Source organism: Pogona vitticeps, chromosome 2 (genome assembly GCF_051106095.1).
Source record: "Pogona vitticeps strain Pit_001003342236 chromosome 2, PviZW2.1, whole genome shotgun sequence".
In the NCBI taxonomy this organism is placed as follows: Eukaryota; Metazoa; Chordata; class Lepidosauria; order Squamata; family Agamidae; genus Pogona; species Pogona vitticeps.
Window position 1 is genome coordinate 202,919,660 of NC_135784.1, and position 27,290 is coordinate 202,946,949.

General features: G+C 40.0%; 1 protein-coding gene across 1 annotated transcript in view; it reads right to left on the reverse strand.

Moving 5' to 3' along the window:
- Positions 1-27,290, reverse strand: part of LOC110083158 (neuronal acetylcholine receptor subunit alpha-7) — a 149,409-nt gene that overhangs the window by 90,240 nt on the left and 31,879 nt on the right. Inside the window, exon 2 of the mRNA XM_020801371.3 lies at positions 13,113-13,252. Within this exon, the coding sequence (XP_020657030.3) occupies positions 13,113-13,252 (140 nt within the window). The remainder of the gene's footprint in view (positions 1-13,112; positions 13,253-27,290) is intronic.

Genomic DNA, 27,290 nt, shown 5'->3' on the forward strand with positions numbered 1-27,290 from the left:
TACAATAGAATATGAAGAGTTTCCTTTTGACAAAATGTCATACTATGGTGCATTTTATCCCTCTGTCTGTTCTGTCTGTCTGCAAACCATATCACACAGAAAGCTGGATTAGATTCAGATGGAGGAGGAGCCAAAAAAATCGATCTGTAGATACCATATTGTGGGTAGAAATCAGCAACCACTTTAAACAGCTGTTGAGGAAAGGTAAATAAATTGCAAAAGCAAGGTCACAGGTGAGTATGGAAAAAGCAAAAATAATTACTGTGGAAAAATTGTATAACTTTGAAGTTAGCAATGAATAAATTGAAATAAATATGATCTATACTTTGATTCCCTCTCTAGGAGCTGATGAAACTAAGGCTGTCATACTTTAGCACATAATGAGAAGATAAGACTCACTGAAAAAGACAGTAATGCTAGGAAAAATTGAAGGCAGAAGGAAAAGAGGAAGACCAAATATGGGATGGTTTGGCTCCATAAAGAAAGTTACAGCGTTGAGTTTGCAAGACCTAAGCAGGTCTGTTAATGTGAGAACATTTTGGAGGTCACTGAATCATAGGGTTGACATAGGTTGGAGATGACTTGACAGCATGTAACAACAACACTTTGATTCAGTTATCAATTCAAATTCAAAGTGTTGTTGTTACATGCTTTTTGTTACATGCATGTTGTTACAAATTGAGATTGCAGCCAAGTAAGACTGTGACTCACAAGGACAGCTATGAAGGAACTAGAAGAGATAATTAAGTATAAGCATTGCCACTGGAAACAGAGGCCATTCATACTATGGCATGCCTAAGGGGCAGCTGGACAAAAAGTTTGAGAGTGGAAAAAATCATTCATTAAAAGTGTGGTGTTGCAGAAGAGCATTATGGGTATCATAGACTGCCAGAAAGACAAATTAGTGAACTCTAAATCAAATGATGCCTGAGCACTCACTAGAAGCTAAAATGACTGAACAGAGGTTATCATACTTTAGACCTATAATGAGAATACAAGACTCATTGGGAAAAGTTGAACACATCAGAGAAAGAGGGAAACATAACTGCAGATAGATTGACTCAATAAAGGGAGTCACGTCCTTGATTTTGTAAGACCTGAGCTGGGCTGTTAATGATAGCGCCCTTTCAAAGTAATTGATTCATAGAATCACCATAAATTGGAAATAACTTGATGACACATAACAACCAACACTTTTCTTTACAACAGAAGGGCCATATCTTAGCACATAACCATAATCCTAAATCAAATTGTTAGTTCCAACTAGAAACAGGCAAACTGAATCCATGGGAACTTATTAAATCAATACTTTTGTAAATCCCATTGATCCAGTGGCACTATTCTGGCTGAAACTAACAATTGGATTTAGGCTGTAAGGCTATCTTGTCCCCTGACATGCAAACAGGGGCACATGAAGTTAGAACCCCAATGCCCTTCTACAAAAAAACAACAACAGAAGTTTCCAAATACATAGACAAGTCATACATGCCAAAAACAGAACTCGAATCCAGAGGTCCTTCTGGACTCACAAAATGCTAGAGTAAGAATGAACATAACAGGTGTAAAAATGAGCTCATTCTTAAAACCTTGCTATGATGGCCCATTAAAGAGCCTGTAATCTCCCTATCACTGTTTCTTAAATCCTAATGCGACTTCTAGTACATTGTATCACTACACTGTGGGCCAAATTATATGTCACAAAGAGTCTGCCATTATAGGTTGATGTCAATTGGCATTCCAAAGACATGATTCAAACAGACATTTGTGACTAAGAGATCATACAGCAAACAGATTTTGTACTTAGCTCCTGGCAACCAATCACAAAATGAAGCAAGCTAATTTGCAAGCTATGGACAATATGAAAATCTCCTGCTATGAAAATGAGATATTTTCAATTCCCACTTCTAATAATGGGTTATCTGTAACATAGAGTTTGGCTCTATGGAAGGTCTTTTACCTGTGTATTCATGGAATGGCCCTAATGCATCTTCTGCTGCTTCTCACTGTTCTTTGGATCCAAGCTATTGTTCATTCCAGATGGGCAGCTCTTCATAGTATAAAATGCAATTCATAAATATCTTACTCTGTGGATACTGAGCCTTACCTCTAGATCAGCCAACTCTTTCCCTAACTAATCAGTGTGCCATTACATCATAGGAGTGACAGGTTTTGCATATGTGGAAGAAAAACCTCAGTTTTCACCCAGGAGCATCCATCTTCCACTTCAAAATTTTCCCCGAAAAACTGAGTATTTTCAACAGTGCGCAAATTGAGGTCCAAAAGACTAATGAAGCTTTTTAACCTCGTTGCCTGCAATGTGCAGTCTTTAGTATTACTGAATGGAGTAATTATTTGAAACCTCAGAGATAAGTGGCTTCTCTCAGAAGAGTTTTAATGAAGTAATTAACTTTGCATTAAAAATGCCACAAAGTACATTTTTAAGTGTTTATTTTTACATTGCAGTCAGGGGCACCTTCGTTCCACAAATACTGAAACATGGCTAAGACTGAAATAGTTAACCCCAAACCACAGGACAGTAACCCAAGGGACAAATTTTGCTTAGGAGGAAATATCATTGTCAAACTCAAACACTCTTTAATACCACAAAATCTGCCTTCTAGATTTGTTTTTCTACAGCACTGGAATTTGCTCAAACAATTAGGCTTTATAGCCACACACCAGAAGTTAGAGGAGCAGCTTGCTTAAGCTGAAGAATGTAATGGGTAACAAAACCTTAGAATCAATCAATCAATTGATAAAATATAATATTAGAACTGCAGAGCTGTTGATTACCCTTATGAATCTTCAGGTCCAACTCTTGCCAAAGAGGCCCAGTAGAGAATCAAATGCCCAAACTCTGGCTCCACTGCCAGAAACCTAAACCACTGAGCTATCCAGCAGATTGACTGACTGTATTTTCACTGCCTTATTTGGGAAAATAATAAGCAAATCAAATGCATACAGTGGTGCCTCGCTTAACGAGAATAATCCGTTCCAGCGAAATCACTGCCAAATGAAATCCTCGTTAAGTGAAATAAAAAAGCCCATTGAAACACATTGAAACCCCTTCCAGTCCAGCGAAGATCCGCCATAGGGGTGGCCATTTTCGCTGCCTGTAAAATGAGAAATCCGTCCTAGAAAACAGCAGGGGGCCATTTTGTACACCCGGTGGCCATTTTGAAACCCGACGATCAGCTGTTTTTAGATCATCGTAATGTGAAAATCGGTTCCCGAAGTAGGGAACCAATCGTCGGGAAGCAAAAAAAGCCCATTTAAAACATCGTTTTGCGATCGCTTTTGCGATCACAAAAACCTAATCATCAATCGTTAAGCAAGGCAATAGTTAAGCGAGGCACCACTGTATTTTTAAAAAATATATTTTTAAATATATATATATATATAATTGACATTAGATTTTAATAGAACAGTATGCTAAGATTTTATGTTCCATAAAGCAGGGAAAAGAAATTCAAATACTACAGGACATCTGCACACAGTACAACCACCCCTTTCATCTGGCATCCTATTTTCACGAACCATCAACTATAAGTTTACAGCCTCAGATTGATGGCATGGTGAGGGTATTGGCCAAAGTATTCGTGAAGGCTTTCACGGCCAGGACCTAACAACCATTAGATTGAGTTTTTCAGGCTCTTTGGCCATGTTCTGAAAGTTGTTCTTCCTAACATTTCGCCAGTCTCTGTGGCTGGCATCTTCAGAGGACAGCACTCTGTGCTCTGGTGCACTTTGTTTGAGAGTTGAGTATTTATGGCTGTGAGATCAGCTTTTGTCCTTTTCAGGAGATGGGTGGTTATGGTGATCAATGTGTTTGTTGTGGGTGTATTGTTGTTATAAGGAGGAGAGATTATCTGTCACTGTGATTGATAGGTGTCATTAGCTGGTCCATTGTGTGTAGTGATCACCGGTCCTTGTGGCTAGGTAGAGTTTGTTGATCCACAACAACTATTGGCCAAAGCTATGAGTATGTTTGGGAGCACAGGAGAGATGGAAGAGAAAGGAGGTAATTAGTAATGCAAGGCTGATTAAACATCTAAGTCTAACCCATTCTGAAGGTAATGGACAAGCACAAAGGAAAAAAGAAATACTGGAATTACTTATAGTTTGGAAGTTACTTTTTTTAACGGACTAGCGGTGTTATTTGTGCGCATTTATCATGCCTCCCCTAAGATCTTGGCAAAACTGTTTTCTAAGATTATAGTATCCAGAATTTTTGCAGCCAGCATGACCAGGGGCTATGGAATTCTGGGAGAGATTTGGTCCAAAATTCTGGGAGCTTTCATCCAAAAAAATTAACTTTTCCACACTCTTCTCCCTTTGCGTGTGAGTCCTTGAAAAATTATCCTGATGGCCACCCTTTAAAAAAGGGACCCAAGACTAATATTGGGATGGTCTTTATGGTGTTCCACTAGAAATTAGGTTCTATGATCTATTTCAGGGTAATGGTTATCTTCAGATCTGGATTCTAAAGACCAATAAAAATAAAAAGAAAGTTTTTTTGTGAGGCATTCCCACAGGGTATTAATGGTATTCTTCACAGAGAAAACTACTGCCAACCTTTTAAAATGTTGAGCTGAGCAAAACAGGCTGTTATCTTTTAAATTATTGATGCTTTCCATCCCTTCATGCTAAATTGTGGCAGGCTGACCTACTGCGCTATTTAAAACTTTATCCGTTGGGAACCTTTTTTGTCCAAGCTGAGAATTTGCTCTTCAAGCAAAGCAAATCTGGTCACAACAAAAAAGAACTAGAGGCAAAGACTTTTCTTTCAGACAGGCTTTTAAGTAATGTGAAGGCTTATGGAACACTTCTAAATGCTTATTTAAAAAAACAACTTGGTTTTTAATCTTGGTTTTAATGTTGATTAAAACCAATCATCGCAAAGCAAATTTTAGCCATAGGGGACATTGCTAAGCGATCGTTCCAGCGATGGCCGAAAGTCCATCACAAAGCGATTTCATTGCTCAACAGAGCGATCGCTAAGCGAGGCACCACTGTATATATGTCTGATTTCCATACAATGTGTGATGATTCATTCTCCTTGTTTCCCTTAACGTGCAACTGCAGCACCAGGGTAACTATAAGGCCGTTGGCAAAGTACAACTGAGGACTTTTAGAAACTCAATCACTAGCTTCTTCTATTTGGCTTTTGCCTCTAACTGTTTCTTGACCATACTATATACTACATCATGTTCAAATCCCTTAGAGTTTCAGAGGCATGATTCCAGCAGACTTTTGGTACGAATCATAATTGTAAATGAAGCCTCTGCTTACCTCCTTATGACCAATCATTGAAAAAAATGGAAGCTAATTTGCAACCTTTGGGAGGTGTGAAAAGCTCCTGTTGTGACAATTAGATGTTGTAGGGGATTTAATGAATTTCCTCTTTTAATGCTGGAGTATCTGTAATGTGCAGTTGGCAACTACTAATCCCTAATACGGGATTAGTAGTTGCTCCTACATTGATTAATTCCTTTCTCCCTCACTGTTATCAGTTAAAAGAGACAGACAGACAGGGAGAAAAGGAAACCCGTGAAGCCTTCCCCTCTCTCACCCAATAAAACAACGAATGGGAACTAGTGAGTGCTAATAATACGCTGTGCTGAACAGAGAGCAATTAGAGATACAAATCATAATGGGAAAAGTTGCAGATCTTTGTTGAATAAAACTTACTTTTGAATAAACATTATACATGGATCTTCGCCATTGGGGATGATACGTTACATCTAGATTACATGGTGCGAACCACAATTTGAATTCCAATAGCAGCAGAAATAAATGTGTAAAAAGCCCTAGAAGCAATTTAGATGATGTCAGAAATCTAAGCAGGGTTATGTGAGGCTAGATTTTGCTGCAATATATATAAAGAACTCTATTCCTAGGATTCCCCATAAACTGTCACTCCATCAGCTTTATCTGAGATTTGAGAGTATTTTCAATGATGTTAAGTACAGCAGTTGAATGCCTCTCAGTTACATTGTGTGCCTTGTCTCTAGTATATTTTCCAAAGACGTTTTCAAAGGCTTTTCTCTGCTGCGTTTCCGGGACTTCCAAGTAAAAAAGCAATAATAACCCCAAACAAACCAGATAAAAACTTTGCTGTTGCTAGCACCTGAATTAATCTAAATAAATCAATGTTTAAATTTTACTTTTTGTATCAAGATTGCAGGCTACCTCTTGGACCATACTTTGAGACTGAAGCGATACAGACGATACTGTAATGAATATAGCCCTCCTCTTTTCCTGTGAGAACATACAGAATGTATGGAATTTCAAGTATATACTGTATCTTCAAATTTAGTTTAAACCTTGGCCATAAGCTGTTTGCCTATAGAAAGAGTGAGAGAAGTGTGGCCTGTGGGTTGTATGGGACCCCCAGGGGCATTTTTGCAGCTCCTAAGGCCACTGCAGCTGTTCCCTATGCAAAACTGCCCCTAAAAGCCTGTAAGTTGTAGCAGCAGCACCATCACCATCAGGTTAAGGGCCTTGCCAGGGGACAAAACATTCACATGTTCCCAATGGAAGATTTTGACCTTGTTAGAACATGACAAGCAGCTTGGTTTCTAATGCATGAGCAGCGCGCGCGCGCACACACACACACACACACACACACACACACACACACACACACACACACACACACACACACACACACACACACACACACACACACACACACACACACACACACACACACACACAAGAGGGGGAGATTTTTAGAAATTGACCTTTAAGGAGCATCCCCAGTTTCAGGGTAGAGTACATGTTTTGCAGCCAGAAGGCTCCAGATTCAGTTCCTACCACCAGAGCTGTAATCAGGGCAAAGCAACTGGGGTTTCACCCCCAAGGCAGCAAAATTTAGAAGGCACTAAAATCTAGAGGTAATACGCTGGTGAATGTTAGAAAAAGATATGGCAAATTTTCCCCATCCCTTTCACTTTCTCCCACCCCCCAAAAAAGCATACGTTTTCTCCTTTCTTTCTTTCTTTCTTTCTTTCTTTCTTTCTTTCTTTCTTTCTTTCTTTCTTTCTTTCTTTCTTTCTTTCTTTCTTTCTTTGGTGTCTGGGAAACTGCATTCTCTTCCGCCTTTTTCTTGAGGAGGACCCTGACACATGCCCATAGTCAGGATGGAGCCAATGGGAGAGATTAATGATTGATTGTTCCGGCTCTGAGTACCCTCCATTTAAAAGGGTTAGGTAACAGGAGCTGGCCAGGACCTCTGCCTAAGGGCCAAAACAGATTTTATATTAAATGCATGTTAATGCTATGCTTCTGCTATTTCTTAAATTAACAGCTGTGATGGGTAGGATTATCACTGAGACCCTGGGTTAACCCATTCTTTCTCTCTCCACCATTGTCCCTAAAGAGACTGCTTCTTTCCCTGCTTCTCCTTCTGCTGTTAGCCCCCAAATGAAAGCTTCCATTAGTGCTAATGCAAGCATATCTTCCAGGGTTGATATTAGCAACACTATACGCAAGTCTATCCTTTACAGTGGTGCCTTGAGTTGTGAAATTATTTCATTCCAGGATGATGGTCCTAACTCAAGTTGGTCGTAACTCAAAGCACCATTTCTCATAGGAATACATTAAAACATGATTAATCCATTCCGGCCATTTTTTGGTCGTGTCTCAAGGCTCTTTGTATCTCAAAAGTAGCTAATCCATCCACTAGGGGGAGACTTTTTTTAACCTAAGATTACCTCTAAGGTTAAAAAAAGGACAGGAAAGGAGGAAAAGGAGGAGGGAGGGAACAATAGGAGAAAGAGGGGGGAAAGAAAGTCATCACTGGGGTACACAGACCCCCTCAGACAAAGATTTGTGTTTTTAGGCACAAAAAAAGACAGTACAGAGACCGCTGAAGCGAAGGAGCTACAAAGAAACAGCTGCTTCAACGATCAACTGAAGGACAAAAGGAGGGAAAGCAGTTCAAATGCCCTGCCTTTTTCTGGTTGTATCTCAAAACGCCGGTCATAAGTTGAAGCAAAATTTTGCAACCAGAGCTGGCCATAACTCAAATTGGTCACAAGTCAAGAGGTTCGTAAGTCGAGGCACCACTGTATTCTCCCATTTGAATGAATTACCACCATTCACACATAGAAAACCAAAAAACAAAGCACCGTCTTTGATAATATTCTTTCAAAGCCCATTCCATCCATCACCTCTGCAAACAGCTTGTCTGACAATTTTTTCCACCTTCTTAGGGTCCTCACAAGACAGCTCTGTTCCCAAACCCAAATTATCCAACCTGGCAAACTTACCAACACAACAATTCCCATTAACTCCAACTAGCATAACCATTGGGATGATGGAGGTAATTTTACCACACCTCTGGAAACCATCAGGGTAAGATGGTTTGCCTTAGACATGGAGACACAGGCACCTCAAAACAATAGGGAATTACCTAACAACAATAGTAGCAACAGCCTGTTGAATTTGAAGAGTTCTACCAACAAGTGTAGAGATATTTCAGAATTAAGAGATAACATGTTGCTGAGCAGCACATAAAGCTAGAGTTTTCTAAAATGAAGGACACTCAATGGGTAGTTTTACATAACTGAGGTTGACAGAGGCAATAAAAACTCTCCGTTCTTCATACTTATGCCTCTACAAATGTTGTTCATGACGTTGGTCATTAAGCACATGGGGCCACTGGGAGACTTCCGGCAGGCCAGCTAAACAGCTCACACATTTGTAATGCAAGCGGCAGAGAACTCTGAGAATAGCATCCGATGAATCATTTATAGGAACACTTGGCTGATAATTTCTTTCAGTATACAAGATGCTGTTGCGTAAAATTGTTATAAAGCTTCATAATTAATCGACAAATTACTTGTGAAACATCAGGGACATCTGTGCATTTCAGAGTCATTATCAGTATTCCGAGGTGACAAAACCATGTGTTAACATTTAGGGAAACACCTAATCAAAACCCTTCTGGTCCTAAATTGCAATTAAATAGCAGTCTGGTTAAGAGACAGAATGGAGTCACATATTATTTGCAGTAGAACTCAAGAAATGAGATATGCTTATTTTAACTAGAGGATACAGGTAGTTGGCTGGACAGGTCCAATATGGGTAGCCAGTAGGAAGCAGGCAATGTTTCCAGTGCTGATTCTCCCAGAATCCTCCAGGACTATTCGAAGAGAATGCCAACACATATGAACTGCACCAGTCCAAGGAACAGGCAGATGTATTTCCATCTCTTTTTCCTCATCTATAGCTAGATTGGTAATCTTTGACTTCCTTCCTATTTCTCCCTCTGAGTTTATTTCACACTTCTTCTTTACTCCATTTTGATTAGATGCAGCAGCACAAGTCCAAGCAGAGAAACCAGTTCCAGAGGCTTCTGTAACTAAGTTAATAAGCCTTTCTTTTTCCACAAATTTGTTTAAATAATAAACTTTAATTTTCACTTTTATTTAAATAAATACCCTGTGCTGCAGGGTCAGAAGACCAAGCAGTCGTAAGATCGAATCCACGCAACAGAATGAGCACCCGTCGCCTGTCCCAGCTCCCGCCAACCTAGCGGTTCGAAAGCATGCAAATGCGAGTAGATAAATAGGTACCATCTCGGTGGGAAGGTAAACAGCGTTTCGTGTCTAAATCACACTGGCCATGTGACCACGGAAAGATTGTCTTCGGACAAACGCTGGCTCTATGGCTTGAAGAGCGGGATGAGCGCCGCCCCCTAGAGTCGGACACGACTGGACAAAAAATTGTCAAGGGGAACCTTTACCTTACCTTACTACCAATCACTCCTCTCCCATAGTCACATAGTCTGCACTATGCTACTGCACTCAGCCATTAAATACCAAATAACTCTAACAAGGACATGGTGCTCCTTAAGCTGACCAGAAATAAGCATCTTAGGCATTCTTGATCATCTTTTCTTTAGCAAAATACTGGCTTATAAAACAAACAGACTATACAAGATCATCAGCAACTGTGCAATTCACAGATGCTGGATTCCAGAATATGACCAGAACAAGTTGATTTTCCACAGTTGGGTTGTATACTTGTGGCAGGAGAAGAGCCAATGAGGAAAGCATAATGATTATAATTTAGTAATTCTCTGAGATCATTTATTGTGATCTGCTGAATTACTGAGGTTGGGCTTCTCCCCAGATGTCCTTTTAGCCATGGGCCGTGCTAATGCCAAGGTAGCCATCAAAAACAGGATCTGGGATGTCAAGCTCCAAGAGCATTTAGCAGTGCTGGACAAACTCAGTGTATCTAGGAATAGTACATTTAGAATGTCCAATTATCTATTAAAAATCCCCAAATCTAGGAAAGTTTTTATGTCATCTTGGTTTAATGTATTTCCTTCTAGACTATTAGAAGGTAGAGATATCAGGGCTTGCCAGTCACTAATCCAGCACGTCTTTGCAATAAGGCAGAGGTTGAAAGTGCTGTTCATGTCCTCTTAAAGTCCTCTTAAAGTCCTCCTTCTATTGAGATATTCGGAGGAATCTCCTCCAGCCCATATTGCAACAATTTCAAGAGAGGTCTACAGAATATTATGTTGTGCACTTCTTACTCACAGACAAGAAATCTGATCTAACTAAAGCAGTTGGCAAAGTTTTGTGTGGCAGCAATGAAGTGTCATTGTTCCCTCCTTGCACGAGTTAAAGCGATGCCAAATGTTTAGTAATGGTGTATTGGCCACCATATACTTTAAACGTTACACTACTTAGCATGATGAGATTGGAGGTGGTACAAAGTTTATTGAATTGATTTACTGATCTCCTCAGTCCAGTGAAAGTATGGAGATTCTATAAAATTTAGTCATATTGCAATAGGTTGTATATTTTATATTTTATTTATATTTTTTAATTGTATTTTCATTTTGTTCTAATATTTTAATACATCTGCTGGTCACTTTAATGAACTTTAATAAAGGGACTTTAATAAAGATCAACCAATAATTTATTATTCAAATATTCTTGTTATTGAGCAGGCACCTCTGGACTGGCTCTAGATCTATCCAACCAAATAATGGACATTTACTTTGGAATTTACATTAAGATCCAAAATAAGTCTAGAAAGTTTCTGTGTCCTGCATAGAGATGGGCATGAACCAGCAAAATGGCAGTTTGTTGTGGTTCATGGTTCACTGGCGTGAATGAAGCACGAACTTCCCAAAGTTTTGAAAAAACAAATCATGAATCAGTTCATTTTGGTTCAGAAGTGAAGGAGCCCTAAAATGCCCCCCACCCAACTAGCTAGAGCCACCAGATCTTCTCCTGACTCTTCTCTATAACTCCACCATGTTTGATGAAGTTTGGATTTTGGGCATTCTAGTTGAACACCCTCAAAGCAGGTCCCCCCCAGGAAAGTGCCCTTTAGCAGCTGGCTTGGGGAAAATTCCAGCGGTGGCTCATGCCAGGGAACCTCACACAGGGGTGGAGTAGGGAGAGACAATGCCTTTTCCCCAAACCCCATGGACAATGCCACACTAGAGATCTGAACTGAAGTACTGTACAGAGGTTGTTGTGTGGTCAGCTGGCAGGGGGACAGGTAGAGAGACAGGCTATCTGACATGGGAGCAACATGACACTGGAGATCTGAGCTAACCTGGTTCTAAGGTAGAAGGGTTCCTCTGACTAGGAGAAGTGGCTCTGGGGTGAAAATGGATCCTGTAAATCAATCTTATAAATAAGAATTAGCATCTCCCTCGGAGCCTTTTGAGCTGTGTGTTTGGCTGCCTAACCTGCCAATCCAGTAATCTCTAAGTCCCTCCCAAGGTTGCCTAGTGCTTCCGATTGATGGGAGTAAGCTATTAGGGGCACGGGGGGGGGGAGAGAAAATGGGCAAATTAACCAAATGAACAAAAAAAAAAACCTTTGTTGGTTCCAAAACAGGGCCTAGAGTAGGGATAGGAAATATGTGACCATTCAGAAGCTGATGAGCTACAACTCCCATACTGTGTGTCATCACTGGCTACATAGATAGGGAAGATGAGAGTCACAGTCCAGAGGCCTCAGAATTTGTTGTGTTCTTTATAAGAGCAGTTTGTGTCCAAAGTATGTCAAGAGAGATGCTGCAAGTCCAGTGTCTTTAGGTTTCTGCATCAAATTCATTCTAATTGTATTTTTTGGATGTGTATTAGATGTTCTGCAATCTCCAGCCATCCTGAACTAAAGGAAATTTTTTGGCTCTTGACTCCTCTCCGAAAGATTTACAAACATTCTGGATGAAGGTATGGATGGAGGCGGAAACTGGGGAGGGTCCCATTCAGCTCAGAAAGAATGCAGATTTCAGTGAAATGTTGAGGCAATGACACCCACCTAATTGCATCACAAGAAGCTTGTGGAATCTAGAGGCTTGGCTGATTCAAAGTTAATTAATGGGAAAGCATATTAGACTTACTGCCAGACAACCAAAATTGTGGGCAGTTAATCGACAGAATTTATTCCAGACTGGGTGTGCAATAAATAAGGTCTGATTGCCCACTGCTAATCCTCTCAGCAGCCGAAGCCAATCTTCATTCCTGCTTTCCTTATTACTACAGACTCATCCCGCCTTTTGCTTTGGATTAATTAAAATGGGGTGGGGGTGGAGAAATGCCACCTAGTCCACAACAGAAAGTCTATGTGTGGGAAACCTGTGGGCTGCAAAACTATATTCCCCATTAGCCCAAAATATATCATGACCAGTAATGATGGAAATTGTACTTCCAACAACTTCTGGAGGTTCACAGCCTCACCCTACTCCATGCCTGCTTCAAATCTAAGCTTCTTCAAAACCATGGGGGAAGCATACACCTGAGCTTGTGGGATTGCTTTCTCAAGAAAAATTAACCATGAAATAATTAGAGATAACATGCCCACATGGAGACTCTTTGTCTGTCAACAATTCGGTTTAACTTTATTAAAATCTTACACCGGACAAGAACATGCTTAGGATGACTGGAGAAAAGCCATCAATTTCTTTAACTATCCTTACAGCAGAGAAATAACATGATTAAAAAACATTATGGAATGTCTGGCTTAAAAAAAAACAAAATGGTATTGGCAGCCTTGTTCACAAGGCCGAGTACTGGAACAATGTTTTGCAGATTCATCCAAGAGCCAATGTTAGGAGAACCAACTTACCACATCAATAATCTGCAGTAACGACAATTGCAGTTCCACTACAAGAGGTTGTGAGTCGTTCATCACAGGTCGTTCCAGGCGGTTGTAGTTCTTCAATAGTTCTCTGTAGAGCCTCCTTTGATTTTCACCTTGTTGGGAGACTGAGAAGAAAAGAAGCTTATTTAGCTATTAAGATTGTGTTGAGTACTTTGTTGTGCATTGTCAGAAAGGCTCTTGTGCTAGTGTACTTCTCTTAATCTATATTACAATGATAATTCAAGATCTGTAAACTGCACGTTTAGAAATAAATTTTGAAATACACGCCGTAGAAGATTTTAAATTAAAGGCAGCATCCTGAAACATGTCTCCTAACTATGAGAAAATGTTATGGGGTTCTTCCCAATGTGTTTCTTTGATCTTTCAAAAAGTTGATGAAGGGCCTTCAGGTGCAGCTTTACCCTGCCAGCAACTTTACCCTATTGTGTGGTTTCAATCAACTGGACAAAGTTGATCCAAGTTCAAATGTTTGTTCAGTTATGCTTCGAATCAGATATATTTGGGCAGGAGTGATCTCATGGATGAGCATCAAAGGGCACCTGTTGAGCTCCACTCCTCAAGGAATCTACTACCAAATCCTGGAGGTTGAAAGACCTGCTGGTTCTCCTCCTTGAGCCACCTGCCCTCTGCGTTGGTGGCTGCTGTAGAAAACAAAAAGCCACCTCTTCTATGGTCCCTGATTAGCCATGTTTGCTGTGGATTTTAGAGGTGCCACCCAACTGAGACCATCATCAAGTTTTCACTTAAAAAAAGAGAAGTCCCCAGACCTTATGGAACAAGAGATATAAGACAAAACATACAGTGAGTGCTTTGACTGATTATTTGTGAGAAACAAAACTTTCTGTATAATGAGCCAATAGGTGCAGCTATTCACAGTTTCACAAGTAAATATTGCAAATTCATTGCCCTTTGCAAACAGCTGCAATCTGTTTGCAGAGGTGCCTGGGTTGTTTCTATGCACAGTGCAGAGAAATTACTGTAATAACGCTAAGCAAGGAATACTGGCTTGGGGATTGTAGGAACTGATCTCCAAAAAAGGTAACTTTTCAAAGCTCTGACATTATATATTTCTTCCTCTGGCGGGAAATTGAACTTATGGTCTTTGCTGTTCCTTCCAGCGCTAGGACATTAAGTTTCACATTACCTCTCCCAAGCTTCTGGGAGTTTACACAAGAACCTAAATACTTGCTGCCCAAAGGGAAGAGCCAGTTATAAAGGGGGAAAACTAGGGGGAGAAGGAGAGAAGATACATGATTAGAAGATTCTGCTCCTTGTTGTTGAGCTGATACTTTCTGTGGATTTTATATTTCTGGAAAGCATTGAGAGGGAGCTCATTTTGTGTGTATCTGTCTTGGCATGACTCTTTGAAATGCTTACCCAAATATTTGACCCACCAAATTAAATTAGTCTTACATCTCAGTAAAAGGTACAAAGAAACCTGAGGGGCATCCAAGGACATCTCTTTTAAATTACTTTTTATCTGCAGTCTGTATTCCACCATCATTTGGGGTTTCTTTTATTAGTTCTTTGTGTTTGTTTAGGGATGTTTAATGTTGGTTAGGTAAGTGGATGTTGTTGTTTTTATTGTCCTACAGTAAACTACTTAAGAGTAATGCTTTGCACTACGTCAGCAGTGTATTTAATAAACAAATATACAAATACATAAATCTTCCTTATTATGTAGAATGTTGCACAGTTATTTTCCTTAACTACAACTCCCAAACAACAGGACATGTGACTGCTTGAGTCATGCTGGGTGGTACTTCATTTATTGAAAATGTATTCAAACTCTTCTATGAATCTCATTCCCAGTATAGCAGAGCAGTGGCGCAAAATCACTGTGGTAGGGGTTTCAGAAGCAGATGGAACACTGGATTTACACACACACACACACACACACACACACACACACACACACACACACACACACACACACACACACACACACACACACACACACACGACAAAGAATGTCAAGCTAGTCTATTTCCTAGTTATAATAAAATATTCAATCCACATCTCTAAAGGCAATGGCACCTTATTATTGCCCTTTGATTTCTACAGCATGCTCTCATGTTCCTCTGCACTTTTTCCTGCAGATCAAGTGACTGTGTATCATTCCTGAGTGATACTTGAGGTATTGTCATGGAGCTATGGGGAAGGGATGGGTGGCAGGGTGCATCAGTGAAAAACCAATGGCAAAAAGTAACAGTCATTTTGTAAAAGCATCGCCAGAAGTCGAATGTGCGTGGCGAAATATCATGGCTTATGTGGAATCCTTTCTGTTGTTCGAAGCCACTGGAGGGCAGGAAATCTTTAATTACAGAAAATTACCACCACTTCAATGACCTTACCTGCAGCAGCTCTGGTAATTTTAACACCCCCCATATCACAACCCCCAACAACTTATGAAAAGGATTCCATGGGATCCTCCAGACCTTTCGGGGAAAACTGGAAACATTTTATTTCTGAAACATCACAATGGCTATTGACACCATCAACCTTGCATGGCATATCTTACAGAACAAGATTTCAGTGAATGGGTCCTACCTGCCCATCTGGTCCAACCTCAAACACATCACTCAGTATGTTACATCAAGAAGAGATTACAATAATAGATTGTTCCTGGGAAAATCCACTCTCCAGCCACAGCTAGTGTGAAAATTGCAGTTATGCTCAGAGGGGAAGAGAAAAGCCTGTGAGTGGTGGCAGATTACATGATTTCCTTGCTAATAATGGGCAATTCAGACCCATTAGTTTTACAAAAGATACTATTTTATGTTTGTTTGTTTATTTGTCTTATTTATAGACTGTCTTTCTCCCAATAAGGGGGCTACTACTAGAGATGAAAACTTTTACAGCTGGTTCGTTGATCTGTATCAACACAGTTGCCTGCATTCTTACAGAAATTCATTTAAATTAAACCATCCACCATGGCACTTTATGGTAATAAGCACCTTCAATCTTGTCATTTGACAGAACAAGTATGCTTTGTAATATACACATGTCACTACATTTTAGTAAATAGCTCAACAATTTAGCAAGGCATTTCTCATCAAGCTGCATTTTACTATGAACTTTTTCTCCATGGAATCACAAGAATGTTCCTCATTATTACTCCTGATTGGCTTATTATTATTTTTCTCTTCTTTTCCTTTTGGCATATTCATTTTTCTAAGAGTTCTAAGCTGTCACTCTCACTATCAAGGGGATTGTTTATCCCACCTTTTGTCTTTCACAACAAATTGTGTTTTGTATCCACACGTTTGCATCCGGATTTAAATTTTTTTTTAAAAAAAAAAAAATTGTGCAAAAGTATATGGCAAGCAGAGTTGTTGGATTCCTGGCATGTCACCAAGGCAGCTGCTCCCGTTGTACTCCACTGGCCTATCTAATCAAGCTATCTGTTGTTCTCCTCGGAACAGACCCAGAGCAAAAGGATGTAGGAACAGAGAAAATTGGGGGGGGGGGGGGTGTAGCAGGACAAAATTCCAAGTAAACATGAAAATACTGCCATACAATATAAAAAGCTATGATAAGACTGGTTTTGGGGGGTGGTTATAAACTCCAGTTGACGAGTTACCATCATACCAAAGCATGAGTAAAAAACAGAAGTCATGCTGTGTAATCCTTACACTGTCTGTTGAATATAAGCCAGGATGTTGCAGCTCAGATTGAAGCAGACTTCATTTCCAGCAACTGCTATTAGGTATTAACGAATAATATTAATAGCCTTTAATTTGGAGCATGCTTGAAAAGTGTTTGTCAACTCTCCAAAGAGATGCTGGAAAAAGTTAATTTTACTTTTGGCACATGGGGAAAAGAGAAGGTTTGTGTGTGTGAAAACATTGGCAAACAGTTTACTTAAAAATTAAATCATACACAAATGTTATTAACCAAAAAAAACCCTTTTATTTTATTCATAATTAACCAGAAATAATTAACCAAAACTACAAATGTAATGCTGCATTCTGTAGTAGAGTAGGATTGTGGTATCCGCAGGGAATCAGTTCCAACCTGCCCACCCCCGGCCCCCACCCCCATGGATGCTAAAAAACATGCAAGTATGAAAAGCTATACACTGTATTATCTCTGGCTTCCTCCAGTGGCCAGTGTTTGTAAATACACCCTGGAAATACATCTATAAATATGCATTTCAGGGGGGATTTGGGGGGGATTATTTTGCATCTTCAGGCAGCAGATAAGAGAATCCACAGATACTGATACCACAAATAGGCAGGTCCTACTGTACATAATGCATTCTTTCTATATGATCACTCCCTCTCCCACCTTACTCTGACTATTCCCTCTTCAGGCATTGATCTCCCACAATTAACTACAAGGGGATTCAAGAAGACATTCCGTACAGCTTTTGATAATTATCCAGTTTCCTTTTACAAGTCCAAGACTGTTGCATAATATTTGAGCACTAGTTATTCAACATGCTGAACCAAAGCATATTAATTATAATTCCATTATTTTTTTAAAAAACTCAAACCAAAGAAACAGTGTTTATATTAAGTTCAACAAAAAAAAAGCACAAGATAATCAATAATCTTTCTGGGACATTTGTTTATACTAGGTATTATCAAACAAAAATATCTTAAAAAGAAAGAGGAGGAAATTTCGGAATGTGGTTTTTTTAAAATAATACTGCAGTGTGCATCGTGATGCAATGTCAGAATTGGAGAAAATTAAATTTCAGAGTTCAAACAGATTTTTATTTCATAATTTATGGGATTGTATGTTTGGCAAAGGATGATGTTATGTTGGGTGAAGAGAAGTTTGTACTTGCTCTCTAGAAGTAAGGCTTGAGACTTAAAATAATAATAGTAAAACAAGAAGCAGCAATTAAAAACAGGATACAGAAGCTCAGACTGTGTCATGTGAAGGAATACATTTCTGCAATGCGATCAGTTATGCCAAGTAAGTGGGAAGATGTGACTGTACTGCATACCCAAGCTGCTGGTATGTAGTGGAAATCAATAAAAATTTGGGGAGTTTAGCTGCACTTAAATTCTACTCTGTGGATTTCTAAACTACACTCCATGGAGTGGGATGAAAAATTTCCACCCAACTCTCCAAACTTTTGGAAACTTCAGACAGCCTTATCATTGCCACCAACTCTTCATCAGCTTTCTAAGGCCAGCCTTAATGAGGATAAGCTACCCTTAACACCAGCTACTTGATTAAGTCAATTGGAGCCCAGCCCCTGTGCTTTTTGTGCCCCCCACACACACACACACACACTACTATATAGACGGGCATAGTAGATGGGCATAATTTGGCTAACACTGCAAAGAAATAGAAAATGGGGCAGAGATTACTACCAAAACTAATAATTCCAAGTTTAAAAACTAGAGTGAGAAGCTCCAAAAATAGTTAATTACTATTACGGTTACAATTTTTAAAAATAAATTCTTCACTTTCCAGTTTCTGAAAAGTAACTAGTTATCATGTAGGTACTTTAAAAAAAACTTTTGACTGTTACAAGACATAGGCCTATGATAGAAGACTTACTCTATGTCTGCTTTGCTATCATCTCAGCATTCAAAACAGAGCATGAGGCAATGTAGGCAAGAGGTGGGAACCATGTAATATTCTTGCTCCATCATTCAGAAAGACCACACCCTCAGCACTGTGGGTACAACAGTAATAATTATAGCAAAAGCACCGAACTAGTCCAGGATTAAGAAAACTTGCTACATGCAGGCAAAACTATCTGACTCTGCATTGTTTGTTTTGGTTATTTTACTCACTGGCCAGAAAATGCAGAGCTGAATTTGATTAGACCCTTGCCTTTTTTCCCTGCCCTTTTTGAAAATCTCCCTGGAAGGCATATTTGAAATGATCTTTCTTGCAAGGGATAGAATTTAGTGCTCCAACATTTCCTTAGGTAGGGTTCATTTTCATCCCAGAGGCTGACAGTTTGGAAGCCTTCAATTAGCCCTTTAATTGGTTATTAAAACAGGGAGGGACTTGAGTGGCAAACCTACAGCAAGCAGGGAATTGCTAAAGATTTCCTTCTGGAAAAGCCTAGAGAAGGGGTTTTTCAAGAATTTTTAATGACATGGCATTTTCAGTGTAGAGTAGATGCCAATATTGGCAAAACCTGGTCATGTCAGATCAGGATTTTGATACCTGAACATCTCCCTAAGAGCCCTACAGAACTTAGGGAGACCTCTAGGGAAAACTCAGAAACCTATGTTCATCACAGCTAGCATTTAGCTCAAAAAAGGGTGAATTCCAGCACAAAACTGGATAATTGTTGACAATCATACCAAAATTCATCTCAGCAGCAAGGTATATTTCTTTTCATTGTTGCAATGATTACAGACAGCATCGGCTTGTCTAATTCTACAAGCTTTATTTATGTATCTACACTGTTTCTATGTTCCATGGGCACAGTGCAAACAGTGCCTATCTGTGTGCATTTGCGGTGGAACTGCTGCCCATCTGCATATGCCCTTGTGCAGTTTTGTACACTGGGAGATGTTGTGATGATATAGCAGACCATCTAATGCAATCCTCTGCATATTTATTCAGAAATAATGTCTACTGTGCTGAACTGGATTTACTTCCACATTAAATATGTACATTGGAAGTCCCAGTATAGGGGTGATAAAGCAGCAATCCACATGCACTGGTCTCTCAAGTGGTCTCACCTACACCTATGGGAATACTCTGAAGTACTAGCCTAGCTGCTTCAGCCAGAAATAGCCTTACCGAAATGCAACACATTTCATCCTTATTGGCAGATATGGGCAAGGCATACAACTTTCTCTATCTGTTTCCCAGATTTCTGCAAATGTAAAGCATCCAGTCTCCATATGTCACTAAATCACCCCAGATATAAATGTTTCCCATCTGCCTTTATTCTGGGATGCAGCTAGCCTTGTGGTGTTTGCCTACCAAGCAAGCACTTGTAGAAATATCCTTAACACCAACTTTTGTTTTTAAATTCACTGAAAGTAAAAGGAGAGGGACACACACACACTCCTTTCAGAAAGAATAAAACTCTGATCATGCTTTCATCAGATCTCACACAAGCATTTTCCTGTATTTAAATCTTGTGTGTCATGTTTTGATTCCAACCTTCAGTCCTCTTTTGTTTCTTTGCCGAATCTAACCTTCAGGTTCAATTGCGTATTTATGAGAAAGGGAGACATGAGAGACAGAGACAGAGGGACAAACAGCATGTATTGTTTCTTGACAGTAAAGCCTGAACATTTAGCCAAGGGAAGGCAGTACACATGTAGCCTTCACTCCAGTGGTCGGTTCATAAAGGTCACTTGAGGTTGCAACTGCAGGCACAAGTCCAGGACAGTTATTACAATAAAGCAACTTGCAAAAAAAAAAAAGATAATGCAGGATGTTACATAATATGAAGATTGGAAAAGGATGAGAGAACATAGCAGTAGTGGTGCAGATGGCGGCAACTGCTTGAAACAGACTTGTGATGTAAATGAAAATGTGCGTAATAATGCCATTGGTGGCTGAAGCCCCTACAGAGTAAGCTGCTATTCTGTTTGTTTCTAAGTTAATAATGATCACCCTCCATGAAAACGTCCATGTTAATTAGCAATACAGAATGCAGAGCTTTCTTCTAGAGAAAACCTGGCATATATTAAGAATTCCCTACACCAGGAGTGGTTTAAACAGCATTAAGACAAATCAACATTACAAATTTGACACCAGTTGAATAATGGTTTAACTCACTGGTTCTTAACCTTGGGTTACTCGGGAGTTTTGGACTGCAACTCCCAGAAGCCTCCACCACCAGCTGTGCTGACTGGGGTTTCTGGGAGTTGCAGTTCAAAAGCATCCGAGTAACAAAGGTTAAGAACCACTGGTTTAACTGACCCGGATTTCTCCTTTAAAAAAAAAAAAGAACAAAGAGCAAAACCCTAGGAATTATACCCTGATGTGTATAATCCTTTTTATTTTTTTAAGCGATTCAGAACCTCCTGGGGAAAGGACTCAGCTTTGTCTAGAAAAAGACAATCACGATTATTTTCACAGTGACATTCGTTACGCCAAGTATCTCTTCCAGTTTAACTTACATAAATCTATCCACCATTCCATCAACTGAAGATTGCTTTCTAAAAATCAAGGTTAGCAATTACATTTAAAAGAAAGGCAAAATGTAAGAGAGGGAAGGATGTGCCAATATGCAAAGGGAGGATAGTCTTCCAATCCTTACTTGTACTTTTGTCCCAAATAAGATGAGAGAGAAATAAACCCTTAGACAGACTTATGAAAAGGTAGGAATTTTGATCAGTTCATTTCTGATATATAAAAAAATTGCCATTCCAACTCTGCAGTTCTAAGATGATGATGATGATGGCGACGATGACAATCACTATGATGAATAGGTAGGAATTCTGGTCAGTTCATTTCTGTTACTGAAAAAAAATGCAATTTGGTTGCCAAACTTTACAACTTTGCTCATTAGGAAGACTGAGAAAACTTGATATCTAGCAACAACGAATAGACCATGGGACAAAGTAAGGGCATCATTACACTATTAAAATGAATTGGGAGATGGATCAGGTTTTTGAAGTAGGTTTAAAGTCACACGGTAATCATGTGTTTTTTGGGTCAGTGTGTGCTCTAACTGTTTTTGTTTTATTATTTATTTATTATTAGACTTTTACCCCACCCCCCTAGACAAAGTCTACTTGGGGCGGCTTACATACATAATAAAAACACAGCAATATAGCAAACATAAAAAAATCATCCGAAACACAAACTTTAACACTTACAGTATTTCTGGGGGGGGGGAAATGCCAAGATAACATAGCTCAGGAAAGAAAAAATAAAGATCAGTTAGTTGACTGGAGGGAAGGCCTGCCTAAAGAGCCAAGTTTTTAAATGGCTTTTGAAAACACCCAGCGAGGGTGCCAGACGGATTTCAGTTTCTGATGGACTCCTCATTTTGGACAGCTACATGGCAAGCAATTACAACATGGTCCCCTGCATTGAGGAAACAGCTGTACCTATTTATTTATTATTTTTATTTTATTATTATTTATTATAGACCACCCATCTGGTAGCCAAGGCCACTCCGGGTGGTTATTTAGGGAACAGATATATTGGAATTTACATTTGGTCAGTATACGTTGCTAAAAATTATGTTTGGTTCCTTTCTGAAGGACAGCTTGCCAAAATCCACATATTTCTTCATAAAAAGAACCAAACCTACTTGAAATTTAATCAGTGAAAATGCAAGCAAAAGCAAAACTGGCAGGTTTGTCTCAACTGAGCGCTGTCTGTACTTAATTAAGAGTGTCTGAGAACATGAGGAGCCAAAGTTTGGGGTACATCTGGAAAGCAGCAGGAGAGCCCAAGGGCCTGTCAATAGCATGGAATAAGCTTTATGCACACATACCCTCAGGTGTTGCCCAGACAAGAACAGAAGAAGTCTCCTGTTTGTGTAACTGCAACTCTAGGACTGCTGGGTAATTCCCCACCACACGTAACTAACAATTATTCCACATTGCTGAAGGCTTTTCTCTGCCTTCTGCATGCTCCATTCATTCACTCTGTAAACTGTCAGACTGATTAAAAACAAAGAACGCATTGGCTCATTGCTTAAAGAAACAATAGAAAAATGTAATTGTTGTATGATATTAACCAGCCGTTCAGAATGAAGCTTCACAGCTGCAGTTGATGACATAGCAAGCTGTGCTGTGTAGTGAGTCAGTGTGGTACAGTGTTTAGAGTGGTGGACTGAGAATTTGAGAGAGTTCTACAGTGGTGCCTCGCTTAACGATTGCCTCACTTAACGAGGAAATCGCTGTATGATTAGGTTTTTGCAATCACTTTTGCGATCGCAAAACAATGGTTTAAATGGGGATTTTTTGTTTAATGATGATCGGTTCCCTGCTTCAGGAACTGATTTTCGCTTTACGACGATCAGCAAACAGCTGATCTTCAGGTTTCAAAATGGCCACTGGCTGAAGAAAATGCCCCCCCCCGCTGTTTTCTAGGACAGATTCCTCGCTTTACAGGCAACGAAAATGGCCGCCATATGGAGGATCTTCGCTGGACGAGCAGGTATTCAGCCCATTGGAACGCATTGAACGGTTTTCAATGGGTTTCAATGGGTTTTTTTATTTAGCTTGACAATGTTTTCGCTCTACAGCAATTCCACTGGAACGAATTAACATCGTCAAGTGAGGCACCACTGTACTTCCCTTAGAGCTGTGAAACCCACTGAACATGAGCCCCTCATTTCATTTTCTTGCTTGCTCACTCGCTCACTGCTTAAACTACCTCAGCAGGGTTCCTTCCAAAGTAAAAGTGATATGGGAGAGATTTTCAGTTCACTGTAGGAAAGGATAGATAAATAATAAAGATTACATTCACATTCATCATGGCACATAATCAATTAGCTACAATTAGCTGTTCCAAGTTATGGAAACCTTATGCAAACACCAACAGGAGTCTTTAGGGAAGACTAGATTTCTCCTTGTGGTATTAAGACGTAATCCAGCAATAGCTACTCCCTAAAAGCATTTTCCAGAAAAAGGTTTGATGCCCATGAAATTGACATACTGTAATCTGATTAGCACATAGCAACCCAAATAATAAATAATTAATAAATTATGCTTTAAGAGATCTATGAAGACCATAGGGCAAAAGTGGGAGGTGAGTAACTGTAGCCTTCCAGAGGTTGCTGGACTGCAATGTCCACCAATGGCCAAATGGTGAGGAATGAAAGGGGCTGTATTTCAAAAATATCTGGACAGACACAGGATCTCCATCATTAGGCAATATGATGCTCATTCAGCCATTAACCAAATATGGACAAAACTGGGCAAGTGAACAATGGAAGAGTCGATTCCTAACTAATTGAATGAGAAAACAAGAAAATAAGAAGACAAGTTGGAAACACAGTTTTGTGTCGAGGGAGCTGGAGAGAAGGGGTGTCACCAAAAAAAGAACTGATCTGTGTTGATGTTCTGAATGTTGAATTAATGGGGATAATGGCTGGGGCCAGCCTGGATTCGAAATGCCTGTCCAGATCTGACAATAGCACTTTCCAGCTCACTTCTCAGCTGACAAGCCTCAGGATTAAATGTGCAAACATAGCAGAGTGCAATCCAGAACATTTGTTCTAGTGCACTGTCCTGAAAAGTTGATATTGTATCTAGGATGTCAGAATAACAATCTATATGACACATATGTGGAGCTTGGAATGGTGTTTTTAAAAAAAGCAATGCACTAGTTCAGTCATCTTTTCCCCTAACAAAAATTAAGCACAGAAGCTTGCACAGAATTTTGTGCCATGAAAATATGTTGGCCTAATAAAGATATCATTCTTTGATTTTTTTAAAAAAAATGGATTTTTTCACTATCTTTGTTGATCAACATATCTGCCTCTGCATTCTACACAAAGTTTAGTTCATTCTTAATTTTTAAGGCATGCATACAATTTTTTAAAAATGGTTAAGTACTTCCACCATAACCTCCAAAGCAACAATTTAGTTGTAACAATAAATATTGCTCATTACAAAGCAACAATGTCACCAGTGGTTACAGTTTTATTAATGATTTGGATGAGGCGGGTGATAGGGAATACGTATCAAATTTGCAGATGACACAAGAATAGCTAATATCTTGGGTGGAATGGCTAATATCTTGGAAGATAGCAACAAAATTCAAAAAGATCTTGATAGGTTTGAACACTGTGGATGAAAACAAAACCATTAAATTTAACAGGGGTAAGTGCAAAGTTCTACACCCGGGGGGAGGGAACCAAATGGTTGAGAAGGATCTTGAAATTGCTGTAGTTCACAAGCTGAATAAGAATCTAAGTGCAGTGTGGCTGCAAAAAATGTTATTTTAGAGTGTATTAACAGAAACATAATCTCCAACCCTCATGAGCTATTAGTTCCCCTCTATACAGCACTGGTTAGACTTCATCTAGAGCACTGGTTCTTAACCTTTGTTACTCAGATGTTTTTGGACTGCAACTCCCAGAAGTCTTCACCATCAGCTCTGCTGGCTGGGGTTTCTGGGAGTTGCAGTTCAAAAACACCTGAGTAACAAAAGTTAAGGACCACTGATCTAGAGGACTGTGTCCAGTTCTGGGCACTTCATTTTAAGAAGATTGCTGACAAACTAGAGGAAGTTCAGAGGAGAGCAAAAATAATGATCAGGGGACTGGAAACCGAGCCCTATGAGGACAGACTGAAAGAACTGGATATGTATGTATGGAAATGAGAGCTGGACCATAAAGAAGGCTGACCACCGAAGAATTGATGCTTTTGAATTGTGGTGCTGGAGGAGACTCTTGAGAGTCCCCTGGACTGCCAGGAGAACAAACCTACCCATTTTGAAGGAAATCAACCCTGAGTGCTCACTGGAAGGACAGATCCTGAAGCTGAGGCTTCGATACTTTGGCCATCTCATGAGAAGAGAAGACTCCCTGGAAAAGACCCTGACATGGGAGAAGGGGATGACAGAGGACGAGATGGTTGGACAGTGTCACCGAAGCTACCAACATGAATCTGAGCAAACTCCTGGCGTGCTCTGGTCCATGGGGTCACGAAGAGTCGGACATGACTTAACGACTAAACAACAACAAGCCTTGAGAAAAGAAGACTAAGGGGAGATATAATAAGTTGTTGTTTAGTCATTAAGTCATGTCCGACTCTTTGTGACCCCATGAACCAGAGCACGCCAGCCCTCCTGTCTTCCACTGCCTCCGGTAGCTTTGATGACACTGTCCAACCATCTCGTCCTCTGTCGTCCCCTTCTCCTCTTGCCTTCACACTTTCCCAACACCATGGTCTTTTCCAGGGAGTCTTCTCTTCTCATGAGATGGCCAAAGTATTGGAGCCTCAGCTTCAGGGTCTTACTGATCATTGTCGCACTGCCTACACCAGTGATTGCTGAGCCGGAGTGCCCAAACTGCAAAAAAAAAAAAAAAAAAAAAAAAAAAAAAAAAAAAAAAACACCCCAACCCAACAGGCAGCAATGGCAGAAGCAGAGGGGAGAATTCCAGGCACGGAGGTGCCTCCAGACCCCCCTCTGGATCTGCCTCCAGTCAAGCCCAAGTGCACCACTGTCTATAGATTGGCCGTTAGGAACATGGCCAGCCCACTGCAGCCAGTGCCAGCTGCTCCAGATCCTGGCCCACTGCCCATCAGGGTGCTAGTACCGTGGCTGCAGCTGCCTCCTCAGACCTGGCTGCCAGGAGTAGCAATCTGGCAACTTATAGCTCTCATGCCCCCAGAGAAGGCGCTACATGTCAGCTGTGGCATGCGTGCCCTAGGCTCACCATTGCTGGCCTACACGTTCTCCTTGGCATCAGCTTACATCATTTGCATAAGGCTTGTGATTGTCTCTGTAAACAGAGACAAACTATCATCAGTTTCACTTGTAACTGGAAGCAGATGGTTTGCAGAGACATACCGTAGGCATACCCTCAATTTTTACTCTAACGATTTTAGGAAAAAGTATCATCTTTTACACCGAAAAAAATATGGTAATGTGCTATTTAGTGTTGCCACTTGTAATGTGTTATTTCCAAGATTTACATCTATATTTCTACTAACAGAGCAGGTGACAATGGGGTGGGGGCCATGACAGGTGCAAGGGGAAATTATTGTTGCAAGGAAAAAGTTGAAATGCCCATGATTAAAATACAGAGTGTCCCCTTCCTTGTGTCTCTTTAAGTGGCTTCAAGAGATTGAGCATTTATTTTTGCATTGCTTTATCATTGCTAGTTTGGCCATTTGGTTGGGATTAAAGAAAGAACACACCAAATCACCACTGCTATGCCACAAAATGCCACTTTCTACTTGGCAAATAATATTGATACTTAATATTTGCAATTTCTTAGAAGCCAAATATAGAAAGCCCTCTTGTTTTTCTCAGTTTTTTGTTTTCTTCTATTTGTGACCTTTTCCATATCGGATTTCACTTTTGCTTCTCTTCTGTCTTTAATACCTGAAGAGGAGGGATGCAACTTCATTTAGTGTGTTGACTTTGACCGTTCTGCCCTGGATTTTTAGAAAAATAAGTAATGAGTGAGGCCTGAGATCTGCCTCCTTTGGATGTGCATCTTAATGTGATGAGGGGTTCATGTGTGTCAGGAAAGGTGACAACAATGGCTTTAGATTTAGTTGG